Here is an 18,582-nt window from a genome sequence, read left to right as displayed (position 1 = left end):
GCAGACATGGCCCAGAAAAGGACATCCCTGCCAAGGCGGGAAAGAGCGGCATGGTATTTGAGTGACACTGAGCGGCCAGAAGAGGCGGGACCTGGCGCCTGGTGGCCTTCAGGGTGAGGGCTCTGAGCGGTCAGGGCAGTCAAGGGCAGCTGGGCAGACAGGTGTGTGAGCCAGTGGACTCGGGAGCCCGGGTCAGGCACAGATTTGGGAGGGAGGGAAGAGCTGGTTTCAGACGCGCCGAATTTGAAGCGTCTGCGAGGAGGAACACAGTCAAAAGGCCTGGCAGCACATGACGCCGGGGGCGGGAGGGAGGACTGTGCCCAGCTCTGGGAGCACGGCACAAGGACGGAGCTGCAGCCCCAGGCGGGACGAGACGCCCCAGGGACTGTGGCTGCGTAGGACCTCTCGCCGAGAATCCAGGGGGAGTGTGACAGGCCACGACAGGACTCCACCAAGAGGAAATGGAGGGAGACCACTGAAACGACGGCACCCAGAGATAACGATGTCACGGGCTGTGGCGAGGCCCAGGGAGGGGACCTGGAGCCGCTCACTGAACTGGACAACAGCGAGGCCACCGGACCAGCAGCAGCAAGGGAAAGGCAGGAAGGAAATTCAAGGGGTGATGAGCCCAGGCCTGGCCAGGGGCAGTGATAAGGGACTTCAGAAACAGACCAGTGTATCATTTCATTCACGCTGGCTCCCCGAGTTTTACGGTAGCAAAGGGCACAGGTCGGGGGAAGGGGGGGCAGGGCACAGAGAGCTGTCCCCAGTCCCCGGGGCTCTGGGAGGACGGGAGAACACGTCAGGGGCTCCTGTGCCTCGGTCAGAATCCAGTCACTTACTCCCCATTCCTGAGCAAGTCAGGAGAAACCAGACCAAACTGGATTAAAGATCTAGAAAAGAAATTCCCGGAAGTGCGCAGAGCCCTGCAGACTCAGCAAAATAAGGTGAAGACTCAGAATTTCTATGGAAGTGACCTTAGGAGGGAAAGGAAGCACACTCCTCGGTCCTCCATACACGTTCCCACAACGGCCCCGAGCCGACAAACGGGGAATCTGCTCTCCTGGGTCCCGCATAAAATGGCTGACGGGTTCCTTATAAAGAGAAGAAGGATTGCTTCTCCCCAGAGTTTCCTCAACCCTGGCTAGGTTGGAAAGGTCAAGCACGAATGTTCTGCGCTTGTGGTCTGGGTCAGGCCTTCACTACCTAGGACCTGAGCTCCTGACAACAAATGCGGGGGACAAAAATGCAGGTGGCCGTTCCGGCTGGACACTCACTGAGTCGAATATGAGCTGTTTATTCAACTGAAGCTCGAAATCTTCTTTGATGAAGCTCACGTCCCCTCCGGTGTAGCCGGCCAGTTCCTGTGGGCGAATAATCCGCAGGTCAAAACGGAGCAGGCAGACTTAGGCCCAGGCTTCGACACCACGTCACCGCGAGGGCTCTTTAATTTTGTTGTTTTGTACTTTTAAACGGGCAAGAGACTGCTTCTGTCTGTGTCCTAGAAGCTCGATTCTAGTTGTTCTAGAAGGTACCGGGGGACTGTCAGAAACGGAGAGGCCTCAAACTTAGTGAACAGCTGCACAGTGACTCCCGCACGTGAGCAAGAAAGACCGGCAGCCCGGCTCGTTCCGCCCAACCAGCGTTTGGAAAACAGAACTCGCCCATCGTGTACAATTCGGCCCGCCCCAGAAAAAATCTGATTTCTCGCTGGTCCTCTCATCCCGAAGGCCAGGCGGACAACCAGGGTGCCACCCGGCCGGCATCCACAGTCTCTGCCTTGAGGTGTCTAACCAGTGCCAAGGGACTCATTCAGCCCACTCACAACCCTCCTCCCGGCCTAGGAAGTGACCCCAGCCCTAAGGCCAGAACCCCACCCCCGCTCCGTCTGTGGACGCAGGACACGGCACTACGGGGAACGGGTCCAGAGCCGACACCCCCTCCAGCCGTTCTAGAACAATCTCCATAATTAAAGGAAGGCGCGCCATACAGAGAATGTGCCTCCCGTGTGGGGCTCTCTCCCCTCCCGGGTCACCGGCCAGCAGGTCACACGCTGCGAAGGAAGGGTACCTGGTTAACTTTCAGCAAAGCACCTCTCCTGGGCATGATGGAGGAATTCCGGGAGTCGATGACCATCGCGTGCTGGAAGAGACGCGCGTGCGCATCGGGCATTTCGCTGTGAGCGGGCGCGTCAGGCGACAAGGAGCGCGTCCTGAGCACCAACCTCAGGCTGGACTCCCGGCCGCACCCCTTGCCCTATCACGTCACTTCGTCGTCAGAAAATCCCTCTGGGAAAGCAGCACCTCGTCCCTATTTCACAGCTGGGGGGGGCCCACAGGGTGGGGCAGACCTCTCAAGGAGCTTGACCCTGACCTGAGTGACCTGCGCCAGCTTCCGGCTACACCCCAGGACCGGCTCTCAGGCACACCTTTGCTGGCACCACTGACGGTACCCACGGTAACAGGGGCGGTGCCACCAGCCGCCCAACCCACGGCCCTCCTCGGTCCCCGGTGACGTGGAGACTACCCTCCCAACGCCTGCGAATCGCAGTGGGACAGGGGAGCCCTTACCGAAAGAGAGGACTTCAGCGAGTGCCCGCTTTCCTTCCGCACGGCGAAGGACGCCGCCCTCGAGAGGCAGCCCAGCTCCCGCCACACGCCGTCCCACTTGACCGTGTGGCTGGTCTTCCACATGGGAAACTGTAAGCACACATGGGGAGTCGTCCCCAGTCGGGCCTCAGGAGGAGGCGTCGTCACACGGCCAACCAGTTAAATACCTAAGATGCATTATTTTGAACGGTGGGCAGGAAGGGCAGCGGGAGGGGATAAAGCGGGGACACTGCTCAAAGCGGCAGGACCATGCCCCGGGGAGGAGACGGGCCGCCTGTGTGAGGGCCGCACTCAGCTCTGTAACCCACGGGCCTCTTTTCCGGCTCTAGGATGGCTTGACCTGGCCGCCCCCCCCCCACCCCGACCCTCCCAGCCCTGGATCCCAAGCCAGGCCGGGGGACGGCAGTGACCCACATCGGCCGGCGAGAAGAGGGAGACGGAGGCGCTGCTGAGTGAAGAGCGTCCTTCCTGCGGCCAAAGGCCTGAGCCAAGTGAACCGGGGCGAGTGGGACCTGCCTCTCGCCCCGACCCTCCGGCCCCCGGGTCAGGCCCACCTACGTTCCCATCTCTGAGACGCCCAGGTTGTTTGTGAGCAGTGAACGCTGGCTGGTGGCCTCGGTGCGACGATGAGGTGACTCTTATGAGGAAACCAGGTCACCTCACACTCCCTGGAGCGAGTCAGGCGCTGGGCACCCTCTCGGGCCTCGCTCAGGGTGAGAACGCGGGGCACCCGCGTCAACTCGATCTCTTATCAAGCACCCACCAGGCACCGCGTCAGGTGTTGGCGAAGCAGAGAAGATACAGGCCAGCCTTGCTCACCTGCCATTTCTGCCCGTAGGGCCGCACGAGACTCTGCTGCTCCCCCAAAATGCCTGAGGCAGGTGTACTGCTGGCCTAAATCATTTCTTCCAGAACTTATAAGGCAGCTCGTCCCAAGAGAAACACAACTGCCCACAGAAGACACATTTTATGTTTCGGTGTGCACAGTCAGGAGGACGAGGCAGAGGCCAGACGGTGCCTCTCGTCTCCCGCAGTGAGCCCCACCCTGCGTTGGCACCAAGAGCGCACCATGCCTCCAGGAGCTCGTCTCTCAACCCCAGGGCTGCCAGCCACAAGTGCCCTCTGTCCCTCTTCTCCCTTTTCCCCTCCCCCACGGCCTATTCCAACAGAGCTTCCACCTCTGCTATTTCCTGTGGATAAAGGAGGTACTTCTAAGAATCTGCTATTTAGAAAAGGCTTAGAACAAAGGGATAAAGGGGGACACAGGAGAAGGATGGGGAGAAAGCCTGCAGTCCCTGGCACACTGTCGATGGCCTCCGGAGAGGGCAGCGTCAGCCGGGGCTGGGGGGCCCTTCCCCACCCTGCACAGGGCGGGAGGGAGTCTGAAGGCTACTCCTGTCACACAGGGCAGGTGGCCACACGGAGAATCGAAAACGGAGCTACAAATGCTCACGTCGCGTCCTGAGCCAGGGGCCGCCGGTCCGCCTCCGTGCCGGGGGCTTCCCCGACCCTGGTCTGTCTGCGAGGCTGAGGAGCCCGAGTGGCCAGCGTCCCCCGGGCTGACAAGGGCCGAGCGGCACAGCAGCGCTCGAGCCCCGGGGGTGACGGCAGGGCTCCAGCAGGGGCTCTCAGACCAGAACCGCCAGGGAGCAGGCGGGCAGACGCCCCAAGATGCTGGTTCGGCAGGCAGGCGGGCCCGGGAACTTGCATTTCTAACCAGCTCACGGGCGAGGCCATGCTGCTGGTCTCAAGGCCACCCCTGGAGAACTGCTTTTACTCGGCACCGCGTGCCGTCTTTCCTCACTGACCGAAGCCCGAACAGGAGGGGAGGAGGCGGCACGAGTGTAAAAAGGAAGGGAGAGAGGGCAGGGTCGTCAGGAAGCCAAAAAGTGGTCCGACGGCAGGAATGCCACCTGCTGTGCTTTGCCACGTCCTGCTGGAAGCGCCCTTCAGGGCAAACCAGCGAGGGAGGCCCTCGGTAACCTGAAGCGACCCTGCCGGCTCTCAGAAGCTGTCGGCCTCAGCACATCCACGGAAGGATGAGCACACGGCCCCACGGGAAGCCAGAAGCGCAGCCGCCATGACGGAGCCGGGCCACTCTCTGACCCCCGGCAGTCCAAGCGCGGCCCGTGGCAAGGCGCCCGGACGGGAAAGCAGCCGACAGCAGAGGGCCAAGGACAGAGGGTGACCCTGGCCGCGACGCACACGCTGCGAGAGCCAGCCCGCTGCCAGGCCTGCCCGCCCCCTGCCCGCCCCCGGCCCACCCCCACTTGCTGACTTTGGCAGTCAGCTACGCAGGCGCCTGGTCCCCCACGCAAGCGCACGAAAGGGAAGGGCGGGAGGTCACTCACACTGTACTCGGCCGACACCCCTCTGTCCGTCTCCCGCAGTGAGCTCCAAGGGAACTGGCCGGTGACTTTATACAAGTTTACAGAGAAGCTAGGAGACAACGGGACAGAGCTTTAACAGCTGAAACAGGGATTATAACTTGTACACATTTAAATCAACAGACTTAAAAATACACTTCTGGGGTTCATCTTCAGGAGGAAACCTATGGCACGCTGTAACAGGGCAGAAGCGTCAGCCGATCCTGTCAAGTGTCTTTTCGCAACCAAGGCCTCTACTTTAACTCTTAAACCAGCCAGGCCACCGTACTCAACGATCTATTTGGCTTCCTACTTTCTTTCGAAGTTTCCGGGCCGTGGTTTGAAGAAGGACAGGCCATACGAAGTTTCTTTCGTTCCGTAGGAAAACTGAAAAGTCACCTTTTCTGCACGGCCTAGAAGATTAGGGAGTTTGAGGCCAAGCACCTAAGAGGAACAGAAAGACAGCGGTGGTTTAAACGGGAGGAATGGCAACTGTTAAGAAGGACTCTGCCAAGGGGTCCTCCTAAACACAGGACAAAAATGCAGACTGAAGGGCTTGCCTTTCATCTGGAATTGCTTTTACTCATCAAAACATGCCTTTGTTGGGGGCGCCTGGGTGGCTCAGTCAGTGAAGCGTCTGACTTCAGCCCAGGCCATGATCTCACGGTTCGTGGGTTTGAGCCCTGCATCAGGCTCTGTGCTAATGGCTCGAAGCCTGGAGCCTGCTTCAGATTCTGTGTGTGTGTCTCTCTCTCTGCCCCTCCCCCACTCACGCTCTGTCTCTCCTTCAGAAATAAACGTTAAAAAAGAAAAAACAAACATGCTGAGTGCATGTGCTCCCCACATACGCCTGGTGACGACAGACAGGCCCCACTTCCTAACTGCAAAGCCAGGGAATCAGGAGAATTTGAACTAGAAAACTTAATACAAACACTCCCCAAATCGTCCCTAATGAACCACTGACGTTACTATTGTTGTCAAACAATCTATAACATACTCTGGTCGGGATGGGTGAAGCAGGCGAGGAGCACCAGGGGTCCGGTGCGTGGGGCTGCTGAATCGCTACCTCGAGTGCCCACGCTAACGTAGCACGGCATGTTAACTAACTGGAAGCATAATTAAATTAAAAACTACAACATACTATGATCAATTCTAGGAAGATCGCTGAGAATCCACGCGTTAGCCCGCAGAGACGGCGGTGTGTGACAGAGTCTTAAACCCACCCTCAGTTTTGAGAACGGGCACAGTTTCAAAGCTCCTACGTGAAAGTTCCACCGCGAGGAAGTACATCATACCATACTGCCTTCGTTGTTCCCAACCATGGTGTTGTAACTGCCCGTCAGTCTCCGCAGTTCGGTTACTTCAAAGGTAACGTCCAACCCGTTTGGAAGGGCGTCATCACCTAAGTGTACGAGAAATGCTGGTCAGTAGGACAGGTAGAACCTGTGATTTCACGTAGGTCCCACTGCTAACAAGGAGACAGAGCCTTCTGAAGTCAGCGTGCTTTACGATCTTCGGAAAACACACCCTCTGTCTTAAAGTTTGAGAACACTCCGACACAAAAATCACAATTTACTCCTACACCTGAAAAGCTGTGTCTGGCTCCTGTGGCAGAAGAGACCAGAAACAGTCAGACTTTGCTACAAGGAGGGAACTACAAGCAGCAGGATTTGTTTCAGCACACGTCATTTGCTGAGGGCATTTGCTGAGGGGTCCTTGAAAACACGTGGGCCTCCGTGCAACTGACATTAAATGCAGAATTCCTGTGACCAGAGGGACTGCGGCAACCCCGAAGGAGGAGCAAGCAGTTCAGCACAAATTAAGAGGCAACTGTCCTCGTCCTTCTGCGAAGCCAGGGGTGCGGTGCCTGCAGCTGCCTCGACGCCCGCCATGTGCCCCGGGATGCCAGGGAGCAGGGCCGAGCTCTGCAAGGCCTGGGGGCCGCTCACAGAAGGGCAGGACCCACCCTGCCACCCCGGCTGGGCAGCGGCCACATGTGGCGAGCTGCCTAAACACTGGCTCCTGGATCCTCAGACACAGGCCAGGGTGCAGCCTTGGCACCATTTTTTTTCCTTTAAATCAATAGACTTCACTGTTGCGAGAGGCATTAGGTTTATAGAAAAATCAGGCAGAAAGTATAGAGAGTCCCCATAGAGCCACCCCCACCCCGACACACTTCTGTCTCCGATCATCTTGCATCGGTGTGGGACGTCTGTCACAAGTCACACATCAATAGCGAGACATCAGGAGGAAATACAGGGAGGTCTGCACGGTCCGTTCTCGGTGCTGCACATCCTAGAGGGTCTGACAGATGGTTGATGTCGAGCACCCCCGCCACAGAACCACGCGGAACAGTTCACTGCCCTACCTGTTCTTTTTCACAACTTCCCGGGTAATTCTAGCGGGCAGCTGGGACGGAGAACCCGACAGAAGCGCCCCCATGGACCACATGCACGTCACGTTTACGACAGGCAGGAGAACGCAGAGGCTACAAGCTGCCAACAAGACCAGCCAGGAGGAGAGCACTCTGGAGCAGCAGCAGGGGCCGCTTGGGTCACTGGGGCAACTTAAACCTCTCTGAGCCCTGGTTTCCTTATCTGGAAACACGTTTCCTGCAACAACACTAGCCCCGGGCCCGGGTTCTGGTGAGGACGGAGCTGGACACACGCGCGGAGGGCAGAGCCTCGCCCGGGGCTCTCCCCGAGGGCACAGAGGAGCTGGCCGCCCCGGCCCTGCTCCACCGGACTGGAAGCTCTGCCGCTGGACTCACCCTGGTACCCAGCACAGGGCCTGCCCGAAGCAGGTGCTCACCGGTCAAAGAAGAAACGTTGACTAGGTTGACAGCCTCGCACCATGTCAGACGGCAAACGAGCAAATGAGCAAAAACGAAAAAAGTGAGCTCTTGATTCCTGGCGCCCTCCTGTTTAAAGCACACGTGTAGGTGGAACCTGGCTGCCAAGAGCCCGTTCGGACACCTGCTGGGCTGGGCTACCCCGAATGAAGCCTGGCCCCCTTCCTCGCGGTCCTTCTCAGAACGCCTGCACTCTACAGGTTCAGACGACAGTACCTTCAAAGTTCACCAGTCTTCCCTCAGCCTGACATAAAACTCACCACCATCATCCCAGTTACTCCCCTGGGACGGCTTACTACCTATGTGCTCGGTACACCTCCAGGAGCAATCTACGTCTGGCCACACGTACAGCTTTCGTGATCCCGCAGGATGGGCGGGAGGGGAAGTCAGAGACACTAGGCCAACAACAGGTAGGTACCTTGACATGTGTCGATCAAAACATCCACTTGTCTAAATATTCCCAGGCGAAGCAATTTCTCCCGGGCTTCGTGAGATTTGCGCATCACCTGTGAGAGAAGGAAAAGAGACTATCTTCCTCCAGTGGCCAGGACGGAGGTTTAGTGCTTGGTGCCGAGCCACCAAGAAGAGAGCCCCGCTACGACGGGACGCGTGAGGGGACGGACGAAGCACGGGAGGAGGACGGCCAGGTATTTCACCCAGCAGGTGGGCACGAGTTCCACAAAAGAGCTCTCCACGCAGCGTCAAAAATGAAAGGTGCAGAAACACAGCGGTTATCACGGAAAGGCTGCACAAGGAGCCCCAGCCGTGCTACCTCTGCAGAGCGAGCCCGGGGCTGGCGGGGGAGGGGATACCTACCTTTCAGCTCAATGGCCTGGGGACCATCACACTGTGCTTATGTATCACCTTAATCTCTGTTTTTAATGTTTCTCTCTTTATTTTTGAGATTGCACGTGCGTGTCAGGGGGGCCAGAGTGGGAGACAGAGAATCCTAAGCAGGCTCCAGGCTGTCAGGGTAGAGCCCAACTTTAGTCTTTTTTTTTTTTTTAACGGCAATCTTTTTTTTTTTTTTTTTTAACATTTATTCATTTTTGAGAGTGAGAGTGAGAGAGACAGACCATGAGCAGGGGAGGGGCAGAGAGAGAGAGACACAGAATCCGAAGCAGGTTCCAGGCTCCAAGCTGTCAGCAGACGGCCTGATGTGGGGCTTGAACTCACAGACCGTGAGATCATGACCTGAGCTGAAGTTGCTTAAGCAACTGAGCCACCCAGGCGCCCCTAAATAGCAATTTCCTTAAGGTGAGAAAGGCCAAACAGCTGGGTACTGATGTGGGGAACAAAGGCAAAAAGGAAATGTAGCTAGAACTAAATTTCCTTACCACCTGCAGCGCACTGACAAACACCTGAGGCAGGCAGAGTAGAACATTCCTCCAGGAGCTCCCTAAGGTCTCAATGTTAATGCTTTGCCAGAGGGAAAAGCCACCTTAGCTTGACCGCAGCCAGGCCTCCAGTATCTTAGGAATCCTCTTTAGCATCTGAAAGTCCTTTTGGAAACCTCCCCCAACTCCCCCAGTACGTAACCAGTCACTCCTCACAATCCTAGGGCAGCTCTTTCTGCCCACGGCTCCTTGTCCCCACACTTTAATAAAACCACCTTTTTGCACCCACGACATCCCAAGAATTCTCTCTTGGCCAACAGCTCCGAACCCCAACAGTTTCCCACATCAGGTACTGACGGGCCACCTGGAGGAGGCTGTTGGGGGACTCTGCCCGGACATGTCCAATGTGGTTCCAAGGGCTGAGAAGGACAGAAGGCGCCCTCCAGGGAGAGGACCGGAGATGCTGACATCCAGGACAGAGACCAGGGGATAAACGGAGCCAAGGCCGCAAGGTGACAGCAGGAGTGGCTAACAGCGGAGCACCCACCACACATGGCAGCACGCTGGAGCACCGAGCGGGGTGCGAGGGAGAGAGCCAGCCGTGGTGCCTATGACAACGCTGGCGGGCGGCGAAGAACACGGGACGGACTAGCCTCTGGGGCAGGAGAGACCAGAGGTGAGGGCGTGTGCAAAACACATTAGGTTTGCGGGAGGCACTCGGGGGGACTGGGGAGGCTCAGCCTGGGCGCACCAAGGCTCCCCTTCAGGGTGGGGGGCAAGGTCATGCGCAGAGAGGCTGGGGCGCAGCTCAGTGGTTTGAGACAGACGTGGAGGTTCCTCGGGAGGGAATGGGAAACAGGGAATGGGAAACAAGTAGAGAGAACTTGCCTCAATAAGGTTTTTCGCCTTAAAAACATCTCCGATTTCACATATGATGAGATCATCTTTGGTTCTTCCGAGTCCATCAAAATGAACGTGTTGAACGACCACCTAAATGTGACAAAGGGACACTGATTGTCATTTTTTTGTTTTAAATGCCGTTTTGGTTTTTTTCCAATTGCAGTGGAGATAACATACAGTGTTATAGGAGTTTCAGGTGTATAGTGTGATTCAACACTTCCACACATTATGTTGTGCTCCCCACAGTAAGTGTCCTCTTAACCTCCTTCACCTATTTCCACACATCCCCCCCCACCAACCTCCCCTCTGGTGACCATCAGTGTGCTCTCCATGGTTAAGAGTCTGTTTCTTGGGGCGCCTGGGTGGCTCAGTCGGTGAAGCATCCCACTTCGGCTCAGGTCATGATCTCACGGTTTGTGAGTTCGAGCCCCACGTCGGGCTCTGTGCTGACAGCTCAGAGCCGGGAGCCTGCTTCGGATTCTGTGCCTCTCTGACTCTCCACCCCTCCCCTGCCCACATCTCTGTCAAAAATAAACAAACTTAAAAAAAAAAAAAAACACACACACAAAACTCTGTTTCTTGGTTTGTCTCTTTTTGCTCATTTCGCAAATTCCACATACAAGTGAAATCATGTAGTATTTGTCTTTCTCTGACTTACCTCACTTAGGATTATACTCTCTAGTTCTATCCACGTCCTTGTATATGTCAAGGTTTCGTTCTTGTTGTCTGAGTAATATTCCAGTGTGTGTGTGTGTGTGTGTGTGTGTGTCCATCTGTTGACGGACATTTGGGCTCCTTCCATAATTTGGCTACTGTAAATAACACTGCAGTAAATGTAGGGGTGCATGTATCCCTTAGAATCAGTGTTTTTGTGTTTTGGAGGTAAATACCCAGTAGTGCAATTGCTAGATTGTAGGTCAGTTCTGGTTTTAACTTTTTGAGGAACCTCCGTGCTGTTTTCCACAGTGGCTGCACCAAGTTGCATTCCTGCCAACAGTGCATGAGGGTTCCTTCTTCTCCACATCCTTGCTAACACCTATTATTTCTTCTGTGTGTGATTCCAGGCATTCTGATAGACGCGAGATGATATCGCAGCATGGTTTTGATGTGCATTTCCCTATAGTGAGTGAGGTGGAGCATCTTCTCATGTGTCCGTTGGCCATCTGGATGTCTTCCTTGGATGTCTGTTCGTGTCTTCTGCCCGTTTTCTAATTGGATTATTTGTCTCTTTCTGGTGTTCAGTTATATAAGTTCTTCGTCCATTTTGGATCCTCACCCTTTATTTGCAAATATCTACTCCCATTCCGTAGGTTCTCTTTTCATTCTGTTGATGGTATCCTTTGCTGTGCAGAAGCTTTTTATTTTGATGCAGCCCCAACAGTTTATTTTTGCTTTTGCTTCCCTTGCCCCAGGGGACCCATCTAGAAAAAAGTTGTTACTGCTGATATCAGAGAAACTACTGCCTGTGCTCTCTTCTAGGATTTTTATGGTTTCGGGTCTCACATTTAGGTCTTTGATCCATTTTGAGTATATTTTTTGTGTATGGTGAAAGAAAGTGGTCCAGTTTCATTCTTTTGCACATAGTTGTAAAAGGACACTGATTATTAGGTATGAGACACAACAAGAGATCAAGGCTAAAGACAAATGTCTGAAAAGTAAGTCAAGGATTTTTTTTCAAGTTTAATGATCCACACTTCTTCATTCCAGACTTTATTTATTTTCCTGCCTTTTTAGAACAACTGGTTATCTGAACCTATTTTTTGCCAGGTGTTTACTTCCTGTGACTGAGACTTACAAGGTCTCTGTAGCCAGATGATCGCTGATGCTATGACCTCCAACTTAATAACTGCGTATCTTGCTAGAGCACTTGTGCGCATTTCAATAAGCATGATACATGCTGGCTCAGAGCCTCTCGCCTCCCTGTCTGTAGATGCTTATTTAATTCATTTATTCAGTGACAGTGCACTGCACCGATTACCTACAAGCCAGGTTTTATTCTAAACATTGAGGATATAGTAGTGAACAGGACATAAATTCCTGAGTCAGTGGAGCTTATCTTCTAAAGGGGCTTGCAATAGACAAGTTTACAGTTTCGTAGATGGCAATGAGTAACAGAGAAATAAAGCAGAGATAATAGGGAATATTAAGGAAATGCATAACTGAGGGTAATCAGAATATTGCAAAAGGTCTTCATCATATAATCACTGAAAACGTGCTTACACTTCTTCAGCTGGATTTAAATTTCAAAGGGAGCAAGGTTTAGGAAACGTTTCACTCTTTTTTCTGGACACAGTATAAACTTAATTATGATTTGGGTTTGTCCTTGAAATACTTAGGTTTTTGTTTTGTTTTTTTAAATAACATAAATATAAAAATGTCTGTCTAAACTTCCCCAGGTAGAATGCAAACTGGTGCAGCTGCTCTGGAAAATAGTGTGGAGGTTCCTCAAAAAATTAAAAATAGAACTACCCTATGACCCAGTAATAGCTGCTAAGAATTTACCCAAGGGATACAGGAATGATGATGCATAGGGGCACTTGCACCCCAATGTTTATAGCAGCACTTTCAACAATAACCAAATTATGGAAAGAGCCTATATGTCCAACAACTGACGAATGGATAAAGAAGATACGGTTTATATATACAAGGGAATACTACCTGGCAATGAGAAAGAATGAAATCTGGCCATCTGCAGCAATGTGGATGGAACTGGAGGGTATTATGCTAAGTGAAATAAGTCAGGCAGAGAAAGACAGATACCATATGTTTTCACTCATATGTGGATCTTGAGAAACTTAACAGAAGACCATGGGGGAGGAGAAGGGGGTAAAAAAAGTTACAGAGAGGGAGGGAGGCAAACGATAAGAGACTCTTAAATACCGAGAACAAACTGAGGGTTGATGGGGGGTGGGGGAGAGGGGAAGGTGGGTGATGGGCACTGAGGAGGGCACCTGTTGGGATGAACACTGCGTATTGTATGGAAACCAATTTGACAATAAAGTATATAAAAAAAAAATAAAATAAAATAAATAAACTATTTCTCTAAAGCCAGAAGCTATTTTTCTAAAAGTCACCAGCCTTTCTAAAACAGTTGGCTATAAACTCTTCTTCAATGAAGGCACTGAGACAGGTTAATCCTCTGTCTCCCTGGGGCTCTATGGAAGCCAATGTCTCTGGCAGTGACTTCATCACGCACTTCAACAAAAACTCACATCTTTGTTTTCGAGAATCTCCTGTTTAGCCTCAGGTTCAACTTCAACAAACTCAGCTTCTTCTCCTAATGCCCCGAAATCAGGTCCATTGGCTGGAAGAGGCTCCAAACTCTGAAAGGGAGGGAGAAAACACAGTTAAATAAACTTACACAAAAACACAAAAATCTCTGGGGCGTCTGGGTGACTCAGTCAGCTAAGTGCCTGACTCTTGCTTTCGGCTCAGGGCACGATCTCACCGTTCAGAAGCTTGAGCCCCACGTCGGCTCCACACTGATGGTGCGGAGCCCGCATGGGATTCTCTGTCTCTGCCCCTCTCCTCTCGTTCTCTCTCAAAATAAATAAATAAACGTAAAAAAAAAAAATTTTTTTTTTTAATCTTTTGAGTTTTGTCTTTGGATGGTGTTCCAGAAAGCTCGGTACTGTGTTTCCCTCTGTTGAGTGGAGGCTGGGGAGAACAGGGCAGACGTAAGTACTGCTGACGTACAAGCCCCGGATAGGCAGTGAGCCCTTGGTGGCCAGTGTATTACTCATGACTGTGTCATGAACTGAGGTCTATGCGACTATGGCTGTTTGGTTCTGTATACCTAAGGCCCATCTCAAGAAAAAAGTAGTTCAAAATAAGATGCCACAAAGGCATTTATCAAAGATAAAACAAATTGTTTTGGTGTTACAGAAATTATCCTAATTTTTTTCATCCAGATTGGATATATCCTAGGATAGGATAACTACGTTGACAAACCAAGTTACTAAAACATGTTTTTCTGCACCCTGAAAGTCTCATTCACACATTAAAAGGAGCTGCGTATGTTCATAAAATGTGCCAGAAAGCAGTCACTTGCTGCAATCTGAACCGACATCATCTCAAAAGCATTAAAGCAACTTCGAAATAAGAATTGCACAGGCTGTGCCTGGTATAGACTTCCAGGGGGCCATGATAATACAACAGAATGTTTAAGAACACACACATGGTATTACGTGTTTAATATGGGGACTTGCCTAAGTACGGGGACTCCCAGGCCCTCCCGGATATGGATTCAGGGCCCGTGTGGCACTAGGCAAATGCACAAATTCGCAGATTTGGAGGAACACTGTCCTAACCAGTATCTGGCTGCTTCTTGCTCCCCCAATTCTCTACAAATAGGTGCTTTCAAAGCGCACAGAAGCGTTTGACTCTGCGGCGTGTGCCGCAATGGAGACTCTGGGACACTATCCCCTTTTCCCAGACATAAGACAGACTCTTGTCAGTACGTCCTTCCTCCAACACGTCACCGGTTCTCTGGAAAGGTAACGACCTGGCATGTCCTCTTCTCCACTCCTGCTCTAAAAGACTGTGATGGCCCTCAAGAGTGCCTGCAGATAGAGAATCCAACGAGATTCCTTAGCAGGGCGTGCGAGGAACCGCCACCAGAAAGCCCACACCTGCTCCTCCAAGTTCAACCCCCAGCACTCCCGACTCTTACGCGCACGTCTGCGCATACCTTGTTCTCTCGGCCCAGAATAACTTTCTCCCTAAAACGATCTGCCTTAAACGTCATCTATGTGAGTCAGGCTTCTTGGGGCAGAACCTGCCCTTCCCGTAGTGGGACACCTCTAGGTTCTGGAAGTCTGTGTTACTGCCTGCTGAGCACTGGGCTAACAGCCGGGGATGTAGCAGTGAACAAGACAGACCGAGCCCTTGCCTCACAGTGGCTGAAGCGGGATATTTACGTGAGTGAAAAGGGAAGACCACGCTGGACAAAGAATAGATCATTTATTTCATGTCGTCATCTTTTCATTTTTGTCGTGCGATACTTTTTTTAATGTTTATTCTTGAGGGAGGGGGAGAGAGAGAGAGAGAGAGAGATAGGAGGAGGGGCAGAGAGAGAGGGAGACACAGGATCCCAAGCAGGCTCCAGGCTCTGAGCTGTCAGCACAGCACGCGGGGCTTGAACTCACGAGACGGGAGATCACGACCCGAGCTGAAGTCAGACGTTTAACCGACTGAGCCACCCAGGTGCCCCTGTTGTGCAATATTTCAAAAAACTGCATCATTACTGTATTTCTCAAAATGTTAACTAATTGAAAAAGTAACTTTTTACCTGCACCATTTCACAAATATGCTTCCTGTATTTAAGTTTACACAGTGTAAAAAAGTATATTAAATTTGTGCAAACTTTGCAGAGTATACACTATGGTTAGGAACATATGCACGTAGTCACTCTATTCGATCTGAATGCTTAGCAAATACGCACAAGGTGCATAGTCCATTATGCAAAAAAAAAAAAAAAAAAAAAAAAAAAAATTCCATTACAGTTCCCGAAATTTCAAAGCATGAAATATGGTCTACCAAAGATCTGCCACTCCCATTTATACCCTTTAATCAGAATTTCAAACTTTGGAGGCACCTGGGTGGCCCAGTCAGTTGAGTGTCCAACTCTGGCCCAGGTCATGACCTCATGGTTTGTGAGTACGAGCCCCGTATCAGGTTCTGCACCGACAGAGCAGAACTTACCTGGAATTGTCTCTCTCCCTCTCTCTGCCCCTCCCCCACTTGTTCTCGCTCTCTCTCTGCCCCTCCCCCACGCGGACGGTGCACGCGCTCTCAAAAATAAATATTAAAAAATAATAAAAACAAGAAAAATAAGAAAACAAAACTGATATTTATAGTAAACACCACCCGCCAAATATAAAATGCCTTCTCACTGCAAATCCTGACCGAAACGTCCAAATAACACTGGCCGGTGGCATGTGCTGCTCAAATCAAAGAACATTTCTTGCCAACATACGAATCAAAGGAGCAGCAATGTCAGCGTCAAAGGAGCTCAATAAAAGCAAAGACTTTTGTCGTTGTTTTCTGAATCGCCAGCGCCTATAGCCATGCCAGGCACCTAGCAGACCACCGGTAAATGTTACGGTAATAAATGAGCGGAACGTTTACTTTGTTGGAGATGCTACGAGGGATGCAAACCAAGTCAGATGCAGCTCCTGTCGTAACATCTAGAAACTTAGACTGGAAGCGCTCAGACGGGCGGCACAGGAACAATATCAAGGAAGTCAGCGCGTCCAAATGAGGCCAGATAAGGAGGAGGTGTATGTAGCAAGTGGCCTGAACTGAGCTCTAGAAGATGGGACTGTGTCCCGGGGAGGAGGGGGGAACGAGTGGGGGGGGGGGTGAGCCAGGAGCCGCGGAACAGCAAGAACAGGGCAACGAGTGTGTCACCACAGCCACGGTGTTTCATTTGAACGCGTGATCCGTGAGGCCGAGTGAAGTCCAACTCCCAGGGCCAAGCCGAGGGGCCTGTGCGAAATACTTGGGGAAGCTCACGGCCAACTATGGGAAACTTCTGAGCAGGACAAGTGAAACAAACCGTGTCATAGTATAAAAGTAACGTTGAAGGCTGGGAGGTCTGAGTTTTGGAACATTCTGAGGCTCTAACAAGTGTGACCTGGGCCAAGTACTCATTCTCTGGCCCTCAGTTAAGATTAGGACCAAGGAGAGCAGTTTGGCCAGCAGGTAGGACGCACCAAGGACCCAAGGACCTTCACCTATCGTGTCTTAATTCTCGCAACAAACTGGAAAGTACTATTCCCGCCTCCACTTTAAAAGGGGTAACTAAAGCATGGAGAGGTTCTGTCTCTGCACCGTTAAGCAGGAGAAAGGCAGGCTTCTAGACGGGTCTGGGCCGGAGGTCTTCAAAGGATACTTGCTCTAGGGTGCACCGCGACCCCGGCAGGGGCTGAGCGGGAGCCTGCGGAAGGCGACCGGTAACCCGGCTCGGCTGAAGGTAGAGAAGTCAGGTCGTGCAGAGAAAGGCTTATTGCTCTGCTCCAGGTCACCACGGAAAGCTCGCTCGTCCCTTCGGGGCCACTGCCTCGCTGGGCGACCTTGGGCAAGTCACGTCCCTCCTCTGAGGCCCGGTCTCCTGCTCGGAGGTCTTTGCGGCCTCCTTCCACCCGGCCTGCAGGCCGCGCCGCCCCCGGCGCTCCCGTAACTGGGAGGAACCCCGGGCGCCGCGGCGAGAGCGTCTCCCCGCGGTGCCTGCCCAGAGGTCACGCGGCCCGCGGGTCGCTGGGCCTCTTACCCGGGCGTGCACTGTCCCCATGGCTCCCTTTCCGGCCGCCGCCTCGCAGAGCTCCCCGGACCCGAACGCGGCACGGCTGGCGAGGGCAGAGGGCGGGCCCGCGGTGGCGGAGCCGTCAGTCAGTACGACGCCTACAAGCCCTCGGACGGGGAGCACTGGGGGCAGCCATGATAACCCGCCCCCCGGCTCACGGTCTTTCCGCTCATTGGTCCTTAAGAGCCCATGACCCGGATGTTCGCACGGCCCTCGGGAAGTCCCGCGGCCTGGAGACTGCGCAAGCGCGGAGCCTCCAAAGACGCCCGCGTAGCTGCTGGCGCGTGGGGCGCGGGTCGCAGTGAGGATCCCAGGCAGCGGGAGTCCGGAGTCGCCCCCGGGAAAGAGCAAACCCGCTGGTGGGTGCGCTGGGGCTTCAGCCAGGTTCCTCCCTTAGTCCTCCTGGCGCCCCGGCCCGGCGGATGCTGTGCGGGCCCCACGCTCCCGCGAACCGCCGAGGCTCGCCTCCCTTGGCCTCGGGGGTAGCACAGATCCGGGTCGGCGCCTGCCCCCCTCCGGCCGGCCGCCCGGGTCCTAACAGTCGCGGAAGCCCCCGAGGGCTGTCCCCGTTCGGTAAAGGGAAGGGGAGGGTCATACCACGTCTCTGGATAGGAATCAGGGAGCGTGACAACGCCCGGCACAGCACAAGGTTCTGGGTGGGCCGTAGGTGCACGACCATCGTCCTTTCAACCGAGCCCATAAGTGCTAGCGGGGACTCCACCCCCCCCCCCCCCCCCCGCCCCGGGCACGGGCCAGGGGCGGAGAACCGGATGGCCACGGGGCTTCACCTCGCCCCTCGGTGGAGGCAGCAGCCCCCTTCCCTCCGTCAAAACCATGTCGTAAATAGTAGCCACGTGTAGTGATGAAAGCAGGGAGAAACAGCTGAGTGATGGGATGGGGGAAGAGGGACCATATTATGTGTCCTCTCCCTTCTGATAACAGTATCATTTCAACTCCTTTTCTTCTCCCCCCCCCGCCCCCTCCCAGAGTTCCTGACACCCTCTCCCATTTAAATAGCACCCCAAGTCCCCAGGGGCCCTGGAGACCACATTCCCCTTCTTGCCTGGGAAGAAACCCAAGCCAGCGCTGCTAGGGCCAAGTCCTAACCTCCCAGCACCCCTTGCAGGTTGACCTACCCATCTACACTCCCCCCTACCCACCCACCCCGCTCCTGGGGTTCAGGAAACCTGTCCCTGACCACCAAAGTGAGTCT

At 53.6% G+C, this 18,582-nt stretch overlaps 1 protein-coding gene across 1 annotated transcript in view; it reads right to left on the bottom strand.

Moving 5' to 3' along the window:
• SAMM50 (SAMM50 sorting and assembly machinery component) overlaps nt 1–17,513 on the bottom strand; it is a 33,987-nt gene extending 16,474 nt beyond the window's left edge. The window contains exons 1-10 of the mRNA XM_027070513.2: nt 17,337–17,513; nt 13,276–13,386; nt 10,052–10,153; nt 8,245–8,332; nt 6,271–6,377; nt 5,289–5,419; nt 4,961–5,048; nt 2,571–2,699; nt 2,071–2,142; nt 1,278–1,364 (exon numbers count right to left, since the gene is read on the bottom strand). Of these exons, the coding sequence (XP_026926314.1) occupies nt 1,278–1,364; nt 2,071–2,142; nt 2,571–2,699; nt 4,961–5,048; nt 5,289–5,419; nt 6,271–6,377; nt 8,245–8,332; nt 10,052–10,153; nt 13,276–13,386; nt 17,337–17,357 (936 nt within the window). The 5' untranslated portion in view covers nt 17,358–17,513. The remainder of the gene's footprint in view (nt 1–1,277; nt 1,365–2,070; nt 2,143–2,570; nt 2,700–4,960; nt 5,049–5,288; nt 5,420–6,270; nt 6,378–8,244; nt 8,333–10,051; nt 10,154–13,275; nt 13,387–17,336) is intronic.
• Nucleotides 17,514–18,582: the final 1,069 nt, after the last annotated feature.

Source organism: Acinonyx jubatus, chromosome B4 (assembly GCF_027475565.1).
Source record: "Acinonyx jubatus isolate Ajub_Pintada_27869175 chromosome B4, VMU_Ajub_asm_v1.0, whole genome shotgun sequence".
Classification (NCBI taxonomy): domain Eukaryota; kingdom Metazoa; phylum Chordata; class Mammalia; order Carnivora; family Felidae; genus Acinonyx; species Acinonyx jubatus.
This window is presented reverse-complemented; position numbering and strand designations above follow the sequence as displayed.